This window comes from Melanostigma gelatinosum, assembly GCF_949748355.1.
Source record: "Melanostigma gelatinosum genome assembly, chromosome: 20".
Taxonomy (NCBI): domain Eukaryota; kingdom Metazoa; phylum Chordata; class Actinopteri; order Perciformes; family Zoarcidae; genus Melanostigma; species Melanostigma gelatinosum.
This window is the reverse complement of record NC_136653.1, coordinates 13,006,699-13,023,912: the sequence shown is the minus strand read 5'-3', so window position 1 is coordinate 13,023,912 and position 17,214 is coordinate 13,006,699. Positions and strand designations below refer to the sequence as shown.

At 43.0% G+C, this 17,214-nt stretch overlaps 1 protein-coding gene across 12 annotated transcripts in view; it reads right to left on the bottom strand.

The window, feature by feature from the left end:
* eya1 (EYA transcriptional coactivator and phosphatase 1) overlaps positions 1–17,214 on the bottom strand; it is a 59,802-nt gene that overhangs the window by 21,584 nt on the left and 21,004 nt on the right. For 2 of the 12 annotated variants that reach the window (XM_079292485.1, XM_079292490.1), the window contains exons 1-7: positions 16,931–17,196; positions 9,186–9,313; positions 8,523–8,588; positions 7,132–7,209; positions 5,064–5,130; positions 4,536–4,681; positions 3,611–3,733 (exon numbers count right to left, since the gene is read on the bottom strand). In XM_079292485.1, the coding sequence (XP_079148611.1) occupies positions 3,611–3,733; positions 4,536–4,681; positions 5,064–5,130; positions 7,132–7,209; positions 8,523–8,588; positions 9,186–9,309 (604 nt within the window). In that variant the 5' untranslated portion in view covers positions 9,310–9,313; positions 16,931–17,196. Of the gene's footprint in view, positions 1–3,610; positions 3,734–4,535; positions 4,682–5,063; positions 5,131–7,131; positions 7,210–8,522; positions 8,589–9,185; positions 9,314–16,930; positions 17,197–17,214 lie in introns of those variants that run through there. The other 10 variants (XM_079292488.1, XM_079292486.1, XM_079292491.1 and 7 more) reach the window with 9 other exon arrangements.

Here is a 17,214-nt window from a genome sequence, read left to right as displayed (position 1 = left end):
ATGTATGTTCCTCTTTCCACTTGTTCAAAGGACGGTCCTCCTGGGTAATTAGATCATTCAAAAGGGTTGATAGCATCTAATGGCTTAATAATATACATGCCATGAGTTATAGAGGAGAGGAGCAGCAGCAGCGGCCCCCGGGGGCACGGCTTCTCTCTTCAGCGGCCCTCCACCTGCACCGGCATGTCAGGAGGAGCAGATTAAAGACTGGTAGGGCGACACGGAGAGCACGAGAGAGCCGTGTGCATTAAAGCTAACATGATCCCAATTGTTTCCAACGATCTGTGTGAGCAAAATAGCTTTATAGCACTAAAACATTTTATTTAATTTGTATATATCGTGCTTTATAAATGTATAAGTGTTGCTTCTTATTGGCACATTTAAAAGAAAAAACGATCAAATCCCAAAATGTTTATAATGCCACCACAACAAAGAACCAAATTAAGCCGATTTATCCATTAAAAGAAAATCAAGCAGGTTGGTTTAGCAACAGAGGGTTCAGTTTTAAATTAAAACAAATAATCTCTCAAAAAAGTTGAGAAATTGCACCAAAGTGTCATCGCAGTTCTTCAAACCTTTACATATTCAACCCCTGGGTATTATTACACGCTTCTGTTCATAAAAATACAAATACATATATCTACAGGGGACATGAATTAGCACTACCATTGTATTCTTCAAAAAAAAGCGCCTTCACTTATCACCACAGTGATCCCCCCCGCAGCCAAAAAATATCCCGCAGTTTGAGTGAAAACGAAAGGGGAGATACATTTACTGTTCCTAAATGGGGGCGTAATTACACCTTTGTTCCCAGAGACAAACAGAGGGAGTTCCTTTCATCCTCTGGTCATTGGCCCCATCAGGAGGGCCCTCCCACACCGTGACAAACGTGAAGCAGCTTTTAGTTCGGGGGGGGGGGGCATGAAGGGTACCCTATGGAAACCATGAAAAAGAAAAGACGTGGGGCAGTGTTTGGCCTCGTCAGTTGGCTAAGTACCCAGCACTGTGGCCCAAAAAGAGAAACAAATACCTCCCAAAGCTCCCAAGATTACTTGGATCCACTAGTTATTGGTGCAGTTTCTCACTCTCTGCTTCCAGCAATTACACACACAGCAGATTATTTTCACACCTTGTTCTTCCTGCTGGCCTCTACCGGCTATTTTCATCTAAACTGATCTTTCTCTTTGTTGTTTGGTTTGATATTTCAATGCCTGCAGGCGGAATCAAGTGAAAGTCGAACGGAACGATATGACAGAGACAAGGAGGCGTGCGGCTGCGAAGGACAACAACTTAGCCGAATGCGCCGTTCAAGCGGCCATAAAAGCCCTCACGGGTTTGAGGGTTGCTCTGTGGAGAACAAGGAGCCACATAAAAGCCGAGGGAGACCCCCGCTAGCAGTGAGAATGAGCCCATGCTGTTGGTGGTGGTGCTGGTTATAGTAGGGGGGGGAAAGAGGGGGTCTTGTGGTTCCCTGGGGGGCATGTTTTCGCTCCCTCCCCCTGTCCTGCTCCAGCTAGTTCACTCACTCAAGACCAGACATCATCCCTCCCTCCTCTCCTCCTTCCCTCCTGCCTTCTGGCTCCACAACTGGAAGTCCATTTGCTTTGCTTGATCAGTCCCCTTTAGCCATGGGCTATGGCTATCATCAGTGCACAATATTTGTAGCAGAAGTTTGTATGCCCCACTTGGGAATAGGCTATCAAGTCCAGATGGGGCTCTCCTTTTAAAAAAGGCAGACATGGCTTCAGCTTCTTTAGCACGCACTGCCACTGGGACAGAATGCTGGAATTTAATTATTCACCGAATTAGCATCTGCTCAGTCCCCCCCCCCCATCAGCACAATCTCCCTGTCTCATCACGCACCTTTTTGCTGACAATCCATGCGCTGCCTTACACAAACTGCCACTAGTCGTTGCAAAACTGAAGCGCACAAAAACGCTGGTCTCCTTTTTTTACGATTTGGTGCCACGACTTTAGCACCCACACATAGCTCCATGGCATCGGACATGAAAGTAAGGAGTAAAACCAATAATCTAATCGTCCGCCGCCTTGACAGCTGGCCACAGGCTGGTGGCGGGGACACTGACAGAGAAAGGGGGGGGGGGTATCAGATGTGGAAAAAGAGTCTTTGGTTGGGACACCCAGGCCCGAGGCACCTCGCCCGGGCAGATCAATAGGCCAGAGAGAGTAATGATGATGGTGTGGCAAAGGGCCAGAGCCACAGTTAGAGAACTCAAGGCCAGAATAGTGGTCAATCTGTCATCTGACATGGCTGTCAAATACTAACGCACTTAACGCTACGTGGGGCATCCGATAGCCAGAGATAGCAGGAGGGAGAGACAGAGTCAGACGCAGGGAAAGAGAAAGACAGCAGCAAGAGCATAATACTTGGAAGATGAATGGGCACATAATACTGTCATCGTGAGTTAAACCACTGAGGGCAGGACAGCAGCTTGAACATTCTGCTGTACATGGTCCGGCTCTTGTTCCCTCCCTCTCTTACTCTGCCTCTTCTTTTTCAGGCGGTTGGCTGCACGCTGTAAAACTCTGGCAGTGGCCGACTGTATTTGGTTAAGAGGCGTGGAAAGAGGCTTCCCCGTGCCACTTCTGCTGCTGAGCTGGCGTCATTTATTGTGAGATTGTTGCTTCCCAACAACATGTGGAGATGTTTTCACTGTCACACATTAGATATTACAAGAGGGGAGACGAAGGCTGTGTTAGCTGTTGGCTAACATGTCCTCGCCCAGTGCAGGTGGAACAGAGGCTTTGTGAACCAATACAAACAGAGGATAATAGAAACATCATATGTCAGAAGGCTTGATCGACATTTAAACAGAACGTATGATTGGACGAGGAGAGCAAAAGAGGAGGAGTGCAGGGCGCAACGACTCCTCTTTCTAAGGTTTCAAGGTCATAAATCTCTATGGTCTCAGCTCTAAAACAAATACAAATATGATCACAGGGAGAGAAAAAACAAATGCTGGGGAGTGGGGAGGACATGGCTGGTGCCGCCTAAGTGCCTGCCATTTTCCATCTGTGTTGATTCTTCTAAGAGGAGAGGAGAGGGAGGCAGCCGCCGTGGCTGCAAATAACAACTGTCGGGATGCAACCGTCTTTTGGGGAGTGTGAGGGCCGTGTTGTGAATCCGTCTGGCTCTGTGCGCTATTAAATCAGGGACAGAAACCCTTTTTTCTCTAATCTTTCATACAAAAACAAAAAAAAGAGTACTAAACCTTATTTGGATGGTCTAAGCAGAGGGAACACATGGCAGGAACACGTAGGAAAAAAGGGATGTTGGCAAAAGAGGAGAAAGATGAATACTTTAAAAGGACAGAAAAGGATACACAGATAGAACAAAGCAGGAAAGAGTCGTACCAGCAACCAGATAGTCGGTGAATCAAAGTCAATGCTCTGTCTGTCGTTTTGTAAACCACTCACAGCCTTTTCAGCTATTTTCGCTGCCAACATGTTACAAGTGTAAAATTGGACATGCTGACAGCTTTAAGAGTGAGTGATGGCATCTCACGCATTTCGACGCGATACAAACACCCTAATAGACATGTGAAGGTGCACAGAGAATGAGATGAAGCATTCACAAAGACGTCCTCACCCTGCATCTGGTAACTGTAGGGGGCCTGTCCTGTCTGCGGCGTTGTGAAGCCAGAGCTGTAGCTCAGGAAGCCGGTCTGGCTCGGGGATTGGGACTGGGTCAGACCCCCTTCCGTCTTTATGCCTGCCCACAATGGACCTAAATCAGTTAGTGACACCAGATCGGTTTGCTGCACAAACAACAGTCAACGCACAGGTTTCAATAACACTGGACAAAGCAGAGGGACGCAACACTTATTCACAAAGGACGAGGAATTTTACTATCACGAGTTGTTTAGAAATATTACCTCACACTGTTGTCTACTTGGCTGTAAAAACCGAAAAGCGTGTTAGGACTAGGATTGTTTGATTTGATGTGGTGTTATTATTATTATCATCTAATATAGGTCACCTGTGAAAAGATGCACAAGTAATAAAACATTCTGCTTGAGTTTGTGAGTTAAACTGGCCACTGCTGACGTTCAATCAGTCACAATGCAGTTTCTATGCAGCGGTAGGTTGCAGGACTCCATTCAAATAAACAGTGTAAATTCCTCCACATATTGGAGAGTCTTTCGGGGTGAAAACACTCGAAAGACTTTGGACAAATAAAGCCCACAGTGAGCCATGTACTGTGTGCTTTTCCCTTGCAATGCCAGAGAAAACCAGTTTTTGTTTTCAGATTTGTATCATTAATCTTTCAGATCTATCGGAACAGCTTGACGAGCACATTTTATTGCAATGAAGGAGAGTATGCAGGCACTAAACAACAACTCAGCATCTCTGCCGCTCCTGCTTTACTGGAGGAATTGTGGGAACAAGGTTTGTATATGAGCAAGGTCTTGGACCTGGCCTTCAGGAAGGAAACAAAAAAATGTTTAGTTGTAGTCAACATGCATCTTTTAGCAAGACCAGAGGAGGTTTTGATGTGTGTTGAGACATCTTACCATAGGCTGGGATGCCATAGGGCTGGCCAGGCTGGGGGTAGCTAGCATAAGCTGCGGCCTGCTGCATTCCTGTGGTGTACTGCGTCTGCCCATACGCAGCCATATTTTGGGATGAAGGGGTAGGAAGAATATGCGGATATGTTCTGCTATTTGAGAAAAGAAACAAAAGACAAAAGTGAGAAAGGGAGGCAGGAAGAAAAGGGACCATGTTTTACCCCTAAAACCATAACACGCACTTTGCTAACTGACAAATTCCTTCTGATTGTGCTACTTCATTTTAAACAGCGAGCCAAGCCGTAGGACCGATAGCATCGCGCAGCTCATAGACATGGTGGAAGAACAATAAATGGCAAAGGAAATTTTTTGCAAGATAATAATTACAACAGATTTCAGAGTACGCAAGCTTGCAGACATCCAGGCAAACAAAGCCGGTCGAAAAACCCCCGATCTAGCACAAGGATCTAATTAAAGAGCCAAATGAAGTTGGTCGCTGCTTATTTTCTTAAAGAAAAATAAAAGCAGCCTTACTTGGAAGGGTATATCTGTGGAGAGAACTGGTGAGTTTGTCTTGGGCTGAAGCCACTGGTTCCAATAGCTGAGGAAAGTTAAAAAGAAAAGAGGCAAGCACATATTTAAACATTAAGAAATAAGGTAAATATTGTCTTTTGCCAACAGAACTTCTGGATTCCAAGGAAACAGTAATTACATTGCATTGCTGTATTTATTTCGGTAACCTCATTTAAGGTTGACAACCGGAGACCAATAATGAAGCACAAATAATCAGGTAAGAACATCAGGTTTTTCTGCTGACCCGCGTATCTCTGAGATACTTCTGGGCTGCTATGACGACCGCTGGTGTAAACACACACAGGATGGACTGAATCAGTCTCGGGCCTGTGGCTTCGGCTGCCTTGGGCCTTTTTTCGAGCCGCAACCACATTGGAAGTGACTTCACTGATTGCAGGTAATGAGTGCTAATGCATAATCATTCCTGCATTAAAGCGCACGACTATGTGATTCCACGGGGCTGTTAACTAAGTTCAGCCACGAGTAACTCACAGACGTACACTTGTGTTGAATCTGGTTTAAGGATTGTATAAAGACATACAGTGGTCGGCACCGGTAGATTGTATTTTCTTTGTGAAGTAACAACTCAGATAAACTCTTCTAAATAGCAAACTTTCTATTGGTGTTCTTAATTTGTGCATGCAGGCTTCAGTTTGAAAATTTGAAATATCAATTTTAGAAAATTTGAAGTAAAATCAATCAAAACAAAATATTAAATTCCCAACGCACAAAAGATACAGCCTGCAAGACCTCAGATACAAAATTGACAGTAAAAAGGTTTTATTGTTTTTTTCCTGAATATATTATTTACATCTACATTTGTAATAGAACACAACAGGTGAATTTCAAATTATATTACAATACATTAATAAATAAAAGTTTTATAACACATCTACATTTAATCATATTCATGCAACAATCACAGTTCTGCCGCATTACTCGCATTTAACTGCAGCGGAGCGCTGCAGTTCTTAAAGAAACATCTGTCTAATTGGTCGTGACATGTAAAATAAGGGATTTGGTTGCGGGGGAAGCGCTAACTGTATGTAACTGAATGCTGTAACCCCTCACACACGTTATTAATATTGAACACTTTTCCCACATCAGCAGCACCTGCCACTGGACAGAACCTGCTCTTCTCAACGGAGCTTTGGATTTCCCCGTGGAGGATATCAGGGTGTACGATTACTAAATTTCATTCATATTGCCAGAGACAAAAGTCATGGCAGTGATTTATGCGCTTCTAGAGTTAAGTATCAAGTGCTTAGTTAAACAGTTAAGGAAACACAGGAAAATTAGCAGCAAGATAACACCATGCACAGTTGGATGCGATACTATTAATACATGTTTGTAGAAAATAGTGCCGCAGGTTGACATATACACTGGTGAGGGTGGGAAAAGAAATAAGCTGTAAAGTTATCACATTTGTGATTATTTCTTTCAATTCCTAAAATACTCATTATACTCGGAGGTATTTATGAAGAGATGTCCCCGCGTGTGTGTGTGTGTGTGTGTGTGTGTGTGTGTGTGTGTGTGTGTGTGATGTTCCCGTGCTGAGAGGAGGGTGTGAAAACCCTGTCTCTGACAGGCCGATAGAGTAACAGCCCGGGGAGAGTGAAGGACTACTGGGACGCCGTGTCACCCCACTGGACAGACAGGTTCAGTTCATTACAGGTCATAATTCTGTCCTCATTGGCATGGGAACACACACACACACACACACATACAAAACAAACACATGCGCAAGAAAGCACAGCATATAAATATGCTGACAAAAGTAAGGCAGAGTCGCTTGTGCTTCAACACACACACACACACACGTATTGGTGTTTTAGCTGTAGGGACTCTTCCTGGGGCCCAGCTCATAGGTCAACCATCTATAGGCTCATCCCTCACTAATCAGTTCTGCAGCTGTGTGTGTGTGTGTGCGTGTGTGTGTGTGTGTGTGAGAGAGAGGCAGCCAGACACATGAGGGCACACACACACACGCACACACACACACACAAATTCAACAGTCCTCCAGCCTCACCTGATCCTGAGAAGCTGTCTAGAGAGGTGTCTGCTATAGAGGAGATGAGTTCGCTGCTGCTCATTGGCTCGGTTTTAACTGCGAACAAAGAAGCCACACTGTCACTAGATGCACCAAATCAAGTCCGGAAAAATAAAAAATAAAAGCATAAAAAAAAGATTAACGATCTGAGGATTTCCGACGATGTTTTAAAAATATAACAAAAAGTAACTCAAAGTAAAATAAAAACAGAACCGCAAAGGGAGGAGGGTGGAACAACATTCCAACAGTATTTACAATAATGGCAGGACATTTGTTGAAATAATTAACACTTACATTTGTATCTGTTCAAATGGTTTACTCATCTTTATTGGTAAAGAGGTGTATTTTAAATTTAGAATTGCGCTTGAGCCATTTCCTAATTTAAAGCTCATGAATTTATTTGAGATATGTATTTTAACTACTTTTCCAAGCACAATATAAATCAAACTTTAATTTGACAGAACATTCTACTTGGCAAGAAACAATGACATTATCATTTACATTTAACAATAAATTAGTGGCTTATCAGTACTTGACTGTAAATGTGTGTGATAGAGTCACAGATAAAAGAAATTAGCTCCGCAGGGATGTACGACTACAATTGAAATGTCAAGGAATGTACGGCGTATAAAATCTTTTTAGGAGTGTAGCGAACGCTGTTTGAACTTGACTCCATTATACAGCTCAGCGATAGATCTGCAAAGACAATTTCACAGCTTTCTGACAGCTCAGGAACCTTTGAAATGAATCCATTTCACTTCAGGCGGGCTGGAGGACTTTTTTTTCTCTCTTTTTGGCAAAACAAATTGACAATGTGGGCAAGAGAGTCATGCTCAGTGGAATCCCTCATGGGTTGAAGAAGCTATTTGCTGTCATGTTTTACATGTTTCCGCTATGCTCGCTCAGTGCAAGAAAACATATGTTGACGAGGGGCAAAATGCTTTTGAAAAATACACGGATGAAAAGGAATAGTGGTAAGGTGCATGCATAAGCTAGGACACACTCAGGTCACAGAGCACACAATAACCACTGTGTTCAGCGTGGAAACGACCAAATGAAAACAAAATGCACAGTATGCAATCTGGCCATTCATTAACAACGGAATCAAATCCAGTCGGTGTAAAATCATGCTTGAACAGAATACCACCACAATTACAGCAAATACCAAAGACTTTCTGAATGAAAGGCACAATAGTTGAGTCAACTGATAAAGTATTTTTGGGACTTTCAAAAAAAAAAAAAACACAAATGAAATGTCTTCATAAGTGAAGTGGTTCGAAAAGGTACACTACAAGGAGCGCGTTCATTCTCGCCCTCAGTTGAAAACACCAAGTATTGTCCTTTCATTGTGTCACCAAGAGTAGACGAACCTGCAGCGGACTGTGAGTTAGAACCTAACAACCAGTCTGCAGTGGTAAGCATTGTGATGTTATCACCTATGGGAAAGAAAGAATGGCAAAGGGAACACATGACAGTCTGCACCATGTCCACGGGTCCTGTGTCACGAACACACAAAGAAGAAAACCCTGAGCTCAACGCACCGACTAACCTGAGGCCTACGTGACAGGGGGGGTTGTGTTGGTTTGTGACATGGGCATGACTGCTTTACTAAACAAAGGCTCAGATTTAAGCGCAGGTGAATCACCTGAGTAAATAACTATGTACAGTGGAGACCTCATGCAAAACTCCGTCATTTCCATGCTGTGGGCTTTGAATAATTACATGGTTACTTAAATAAACAGCTACTAGTTACTGGAAAACAACCACTGGTAGCATTGAATTGTCGAAGCTAGAGTCGACATTGCAAATCAGCAAATATGAAGTGCATGTTTAATGCTATACCACTGCAAAAAAAGGATTGGTAATTCACTACAAATGCATTAACGCTACACTACTTTCATATCAGAAAGTCAGCTTCACATGGATTGTTACAATATAGCTTCTGCTACCATTCTCAGCCCTTTTTTTCAAATGTACAACAGCAACACACGACTAGAGAGAGCAACTAAAGAGCAACGGCACCGCGAACATACCTTCAGTGCCATTGGGTGTCATGGAATTGTTATTGATGTGGGAGTTGTCGAGGTTGGGACCATTAGGAGACTCACTGCTTCCACTTACTCGGCTGTGAGGACTGGCTAGATCCTGCATTTCCATAGACCTGACGAGACACACACACACACACACGGGCACACACACACGCGCACACACCAAATCAAATTACACATATCACTCTGGTTTCAGGGAAGACACGCAGCTATGGTACACAATGCAATGTGCACGCTATGCGGAATTCAGCAGTCCAGATTTAGATGAATAAAATATGGTGGTGATAACGCAAAGTAAAATAAATAAATAAAAAGTAATAGGAATGAGTTGGTGAGTAAAAAAAACAATATTCCATTCAAGCTACGTTTGAAAATCATTCTTCACCGCGATTTGACTAACAACTACCGTGCACGTGATATACTCAACTGAATTTCAAATACTGGTGTTTTTGTGCGATGCCAAATGACAGCGATAAATTAAACATATGCAAATTAAAGATATATACAAGCCAAAATGTGACACACACACACATTTGCACAAGCAACAACAGATTGGAATAGCGAGCTATGAAACGGATAGTAAACATCCTGACACGGCAGTTCCTGATTTCTCTCATTACAACAATCTCACTGCAAGTCACCGTTTCACATGAAGTGAACACAAAGTGTTTACTGTCAATTTACTCTGCTGTATCTTTAAGCAAAAAAAAAAATGGCCTTAAGTGTTTATCGTTTTGTGTGGTATATCGAAGACTGTTAACAGATGTTTGCTGGTTTGAGGCTATGGTTAATGTGCCTGTTAAAAGTGGCAGCACTCTGCTTGATTGTAAGCGCCCATGCCTCAGTGATAGGCAGATGAGAAGCTCATGAAGCATGTGTTTGCTCTGGCAAGCTCCTTAATTGTTTCTGTGTTTATACGAAAGACCACGCCACTGAAAACATTATTCCATCTTCTCATTTGTGCACTCACAGGACGCGATCCAAGTGTAGACAGTGGGGAAGAAAAGACGGCACGAGTGATTTGAAAACGACGGCCACAAGCTGTAGACCCCATTTGTCTCTGCCACGGTTTCCATTGCAACAGTGAGCTAATGAAATTAGGACACAATGTTTTGTACATTTCCAATTATATGCCAGAGCTCTGGGTATATCTCTGCTATCGATAAACATTGGCCTTTTACACGAGGCCGCAAAAGATAAATGCTCAAGAAACTCTGAGTATTCTGAGTGCTATCCGATGGCACGAAGAAACCAGATTTATCTCACAAAAAGATTCAATTCTGATATTTGATTATGTGCATCTAAGATGATATTATAATGTTATGATACACTGCAGTACAGCTTGGCAAATGTAGTCCTATCTTGTGGTTTAAGTCCAATTTAATTCATGGCAAAAAAAATATATATATATATGTAAGTATTCTACAACAAATCAAATAGACCAAGATTCAAGCGACAAAAAAACCCAGTAATCATAAAAATAAACAACCACACAAAAGGTTAAATCTGTCTTTTTCACACATACTACCATAACGGAAGCTGCATTGTCCTTTTCCCAGAAGTATATTAATTTACATCTACCCGAAAAATATCACACCCTCCAAGCACACAACACCATAGAGGTACAATTACAGTTCAAGCACATTGAGGATCAACAATATTTCTACATCTCACACTCACTCTTGTTTTCTCCTCCTTTGCCCAAACTTTTTATTTCTCATTAGCTGATGGCAACAGAGTCTTTACTATCTCCAATCAGACAACACAGCCGGCTGAGAGAGGCTGACAGTTGTTCAGCAGAGTTGTCTAACTCAATCTCTGCCGCCACGCAGAGAGCTACACGTCTCTGATGCTGCTGGCACTGGCTCAGCTGGGCTCTTACCTGGACCTTAGATGGCTTTGAGTCCTCACACACCACACTCCCTGTCTTTATCCTGCCTCCACCTGCCGCAGCAGCAACAATGTCACTCCTTGTTATTGCGGCTCAATGTCACAGTCCAGAGCCATCCATGACACAAAAAAGGCTTGTCTGAGAAAACATTATTGTTATTCTGAAGCAGAATGGGAAGAGAGGGCTGGCGGGGAAGAGGGGGGGGGGGGGGGGGGGGGGGGGGAACAGAGGCGCGCATTGTCTCTCTCTCTCCGAGCCGCGGCCCTATACTCCACTGTTGTTTCCTCCTCCGGGTCCTCCCTCCTCCCCGAGCAAGGGGAGCACGGCGAAATGACGGAAAGGTGATTCATCATTGGTCTACGACAGCTGCAAACTGGATTAGCCCTCCCCCCAATCAACATGCAAAGCGGCTTAGCCAAGGTAAGCAGGAAGGGGTGGAGGAGTGTGTGTGTGTGTGTGTGTGTGTGTCTGGGGGGGGGGGGGGGGGGGTTGTGTGTGGGCGAAGGTAGGCAGAAGGGTGAGGGGGGTGAGGGAGAGCAGAGGGTGGGAGAGCCTGGCCTGCTCGAGGTATAGCCTGCTGCTGGAAGGGAAGACGGGACTTGTTGAGCGGAGACAAGTCAAGCGTGACGCCCCTAGCATCTCAAGCAGATCTTTCATCTGCAATTGACACTATCTGAAATTTATCAGCACTCCCCCCTCCCGGCATACTGACAGGTCCTAATGACCGTCAGGGCTGCTTCCCGCGGGCTTGCCCCAGCCTGGGGCCGTGGAACAGAACAGACATACACAACTTCCTCACTTCACGGCCGGTTCACAATAGACAGAAAGGCAGATATATGTATATATATATATATATATATATATATATATATATATATATATATATATATATAAACCCTCATTGTTTCTTTCTCTGTGGCAACACAAAAACTCATTCTTCAGTCTTTTTTTTAATGTATTTTTCTTTAGAACACAGAGACACATAACTCATGTCTGTATGTCTGCATACACACACACACTTATGCACAGGCCACTTCAGAGGCCCCCAGATCAGTGGTGCAAATGCACACACACACACACACACACACACACACACACACACACACACACACACACACACACACACACACAGGGCACTTTAGAGGCCCCCAGATCAGTGGTGCATCTCAGACAATGGAGGAGACTGGAAACAAGAACACGGAGAGCATATGGAGCCACATATGTTTCCTATGACGCTACGAATGCCTCTATTACTCTCCTTCAGCTGACAGTTACATTTTGCTCTGTCCACTCCCGCTCTGCTCGTCTCTCTCCAAACATCAAGCAGAGCCGCATACTCGCACGACTATAGCACTATATTAGACTTGACTCCAGCCCACCATGGGAATACAGGGTCCAAAAAAAGGTCAAAGGTATTCAACTGGTCAGGAAAAAGAATTGTCTTTTTAAAATAAAAAATAAAAAATAAAAAATCTTAGCATGATTTTTTTAATGGTTGCCTGTTTACATGAGCCAGGGTAACATGAGCTGCATGAGGTTTTTTTTCTTCTTCTTTTTTTTCAACAGGCTTTGCTCTTCACACCAAAGCAAAGCCTTCATGAATACCATTCCAGCTTTACAATATGCCTTCTCTCCCACTGCTAATGGCACTAGCCTTCTTTGCGGAAAATAACCATTACATTTCATTCCCACTTTAGAAGCGACGGACAAAGCCAGTGCCTCCCCTCCTGACATTTCCCCAAATACTAAAATATGAACGCAAGAGTGTTCATGGAAAAGAAAGTCCACGGAGGTACGAGCCATAAAGACGAAAGAGAAACACATTTTGCCAAAGCACATTAACAGCGATCACAGAGAGAGCGCGTTGTGGTGGAGAGATGTGGTATGGTGTGTGTGTGTGTGTGTGTGTGTGTGTGTGTGTGTGTGTGTGTGTGTGTGTGTGTGTGTGTTCAGTGGCTGGTTTCTCTGTTCAGCAGTTCAGGCCAATGAAGCCATTACCATGCTGGTGTCTCAGCCATTGCCAGCAGGTGAAACCGGCCAGGTGAAGAGACAGAGGGGGAAGATGGGAGGGGGGGGGGGGGGGGGATGATTTAAAAGCACTAGCCTTTCTTCTGCGCCGCTAAATATTTATTGTTTAAAAAAAAAGAAAGGTCTGAATTCAGCATCTTTGATGTGCTTCTTAGTTCAACCTGAACTGCCAGGTCTTTGAAGCAGACAAGAACAAAGCCAGAGGAGATGAAGCGCTGGAAGTGTCATCAAGAGGAGGAAAAGAAAGAAAGAAAGAAGAAGAAGAAGTGCTACAACACGCTTCACTCACGTTTGTTTGCTGGCCCCTTTTTGTTTCGCTTTACTTATTTCAAGACCTGCGTCTCCAAAGGTAAACACAGCCACAGCCAAGCTTTTAGCGTAGATCATGTCAGCATGCAGGCTGCCTGACCCGGCACCAATCGTACATATATATATATATATATATTCACCTTTGTTAGATATTTCATATAAGAGTTATACCGCTTGCTTTAAGTGTTTTCACACACTGAAGCTTACTGTTGCAAATAAAAATAATCAAAGCAAACATGACGTTAAAAAGGAAATATGCTGAGTTTGTTCCCCTTCTCCCCTCCCCCTGTGTCATCCTTACTTGATATTAATTGTATAGGGCAGAGCCTATAGTCCTTTGAATTGTACAGTCTATGTAAGCCATGTGTTGCGAGTTACAACTTTTGAAAAACAATGCTTTAATCAAAATCTAACTTTAAAACAGCTAATCCCCACTTAAGCTGGTCAGCTGAATCCACATGGTGGCCCAGGAAAAATAAATCCACTCTCAAAGAATGTAGATGCAGACAACAATTGAACACAGATGTGAGTGGAATTAGGCACAGTTTACAAAATGCTACACTTCACTTGTGTCTCTATACGTGGCCGAAAAAACGGCGGCTGCCAGCAAATGCAACACTAAATAGCTCGGCGGTTGTTGTTTTTTTCATCCTAAAAGTAAAGTATTTAAGATATGACAGCCTTTGCACATTTAAATAAAATGGATAGAACATTTTAAAATAACATGGTGGTCTGATTTTAAACAGGGCAATTTTCTAAACATGTTTTCTGAGAGGCAAAATAACACTAGCTTGTTTTAATGCATTGTTGCAGCAATATACAACTGTATTTTTTTTATTCCAGAAGCATTTGTTTATACTGATCACAACTGTACTGGTCTGTACTTGCTACAAGGATTAGACTTGCGGCAAACAAATTATAAAAGCACATGGTGTTATTATGACACATCATTTATAACGTTTTCTGTAATTAAAATCATAACTATTAACAGATGTGCTGTGTGTTGATATGCAATTTGTCTCTCTCATTTGGCTCAATCTGACATGGGGCTCCGGAAATTCACTCAATAGCTGTACGTTAAATCTGTTAATACTGTGCTCTTCAACCTTCAAAATGATTTCCAGAAGGCCAGCTCGCCCCTTTGAGGGGCCATCAAACAAGAGTTAAGGTGCACATTTGATCACAACCTGCCTATATACCACCGTGACCACCGCAGAGCGCGAGAGGCTTTACAACACGAAGATGAAAGAAAGTCCAGTGACAAAAGCTCAACGATTATGTCTCGTTAAAGCTTGTTATTCTTACTGTCTTAAACCCGAAGCAGCGATCCATGATGTTAATGTTGATTATCATCTCTGCAGGTTTTAAAATTGCGTTCACGTCAACATTGCAGAGGGCAATAAAGTTGTAAATGACATGTGGTTAGAGGGACGTTCTTCTACAGCCACATTTTCAGCACGGTCCCTTTCAATACAATTTATGTTTCCTTGTTGTCTCGCAGTAAACATATTGCAATTTACAAACACAACACACGAATGGGTGAATCAGTGAATGAGAACCTGCAATCAACAGGAATCTTTCAAGCTCATTTCCTGTTCTTTCAGCCACATATTCCAGATCCAAACAGTGGCGTGTTAACAAAATAACACCCCCACAGTATTTAGTAAACAACTCCTGCCCACTAATCACCCACAATGGGTTGCTTAATAGGAGGTCCCCTATTTCCTTCTTCTCTCATTCTCTCTCTCTCCCCCCTTCTCCCTCTTCCTTCCTAATAGCTCTATCAGTGAGGCTCGATCAATTAGCCCTCTGTGTCTTTCAGCGTTTTCAATCTCCTCTCTGAGAGAAGAGGAAGAGGGCTCGGCTGGCAAGACACATCTATACGGCAGGCATCAGGCCTTGGGCAAACAATGTCACCGTCAAACCGCCGACCACTCCTGCTTGTACACACTGCTGCTATACACATGCACGGCAGCTCCACATGCCAGGCGGAGAGACCCTGATCGCTTCCCTGCGTAGAGAGCAAATACACAGTGCAAACAAGCCCCAAATCAGCCTGCTCATTATCTGTTAATTGGATAAATAAGGTTATTGTGCGAGTGAATGGTTGCAGCAGGCGATCACACACACCGTCATGTTTGTCTGCACGGAGCGGAGGCCGCTCTGCAAGCAATCTCTGGCCCCATATAGCCTAACCTCTCTTTCATCTACAGACACACACCTTTTTTTTTTCTTTTTTAAATGCAGGCGTTTGAAAATGACAGGAATTAGAAGGTGAAAGAGGTGGGAAAAAAAAGATTTGAGAGAGATGAAATGCCCCTTCACACACACACACACACACACACACACACACACACACAATAATTCCCTGACTTGTGATGTAAGCCTGTGATCATACGCAGAACATTAAACCAGAACATCCTTCAATTAGAGAGGCTGGTGATTAGAGCGGCTGAGTCATCTTCACTACATGCGAAATACACCGGCGAGTGGAGGAGCAGCGCGGCCGGGAGTCGAGGCCTGTTGTCTCGGTCAGACGGCGAGAGCCTCTCAGGTCTCCTCGCAGCATTCCTGGCCTCAGCAGATGGCATTAGATGTCAACTGCTTTAACGGTGTTGCTTTTTGTTTGTTCTGCCAGTCAAAAAGGGGACTCCTGCAGGGACCAGCGTGTTTTCCTTGCCTGATCAAAAGTGTGAACTGGGCCAAGCAGAAGACGATATTTTCAAAAGGGGAGTTTGGATACATTTGGAACTATATGACTCTCTCCTGCCAGCAAAATAGACTTTATTTGCTATTTAAAAAGGTAATTTTTATAATTCATGGAGAATTTTTTTTAAAGGTAATTATGTTTAGGTATGAAATGTTCGGGGACTTTTTTTTCAAATATTTATAATTACACACAAATTGGACGGTTACATTTCTAAAACTATTGGACCAAAAGCAATTATTATAATACACTGTAATATACCATGAATTGTTATTTGAATTAAATCTTACGACATTTTTTAATTGACCTCTTCATCAGGATGAGAGTTGCATTTACTTTCACTTAAATTAAAATAAAAAATCCATTAAGAGCACATTTCTTGAGCTGTTTATCAATCAGTCAATAAATTACAGCTGACCTGTGACGATTAAAGCCTTCCTCTCTGCTTGATATTATGACCATCATCACCATCATTTTTGAATGACTCAACAGTATTACAATTCTTAGAATATTAAAGGTGTATTCGGTGCTTTTTCAAACTACAACAATTAATGACAAGATGAGTGCAGAAATGAAATGGTTACTCCTGCTGCTCTGTTGATGTGAATACTTTCATTGACATTTATGTCTTAAATTAAATGCTCACGCAAATGTGCAAAATAAAGGAGATAATACTATATACACACACATACACACACACACGCACTGAAATACCCCCAACATTTGAAAAAGAATAGACAAGACAGTAAGTTAAAAACATACCAAACCTCACATACAAATTAAAGCCATACTCACTACAATTATGGTTGAATCCCGGTGTGTTTATCCCTTCTTATAGCTTCTTTAAAAAAAAAAAAAAAAAGAATCTTCTACAGAGAGATCGTTCAGTCCAGAAGAACAGACAGCAAACTTTCTGAAAAAAGAGTGTCGGTAGAATCTGTAGCACAATAAGTGTAAACTACAAGACTGCTTTTTTCTTTTTCATTTTAGGTGTTGGAACCCATGGAGCCCCGCGCCGTATCTCAGGAGACCCGGTCCTAGTGAGAAAGAGAGTTGTCCGATTACTGCTTCAGGCAGTG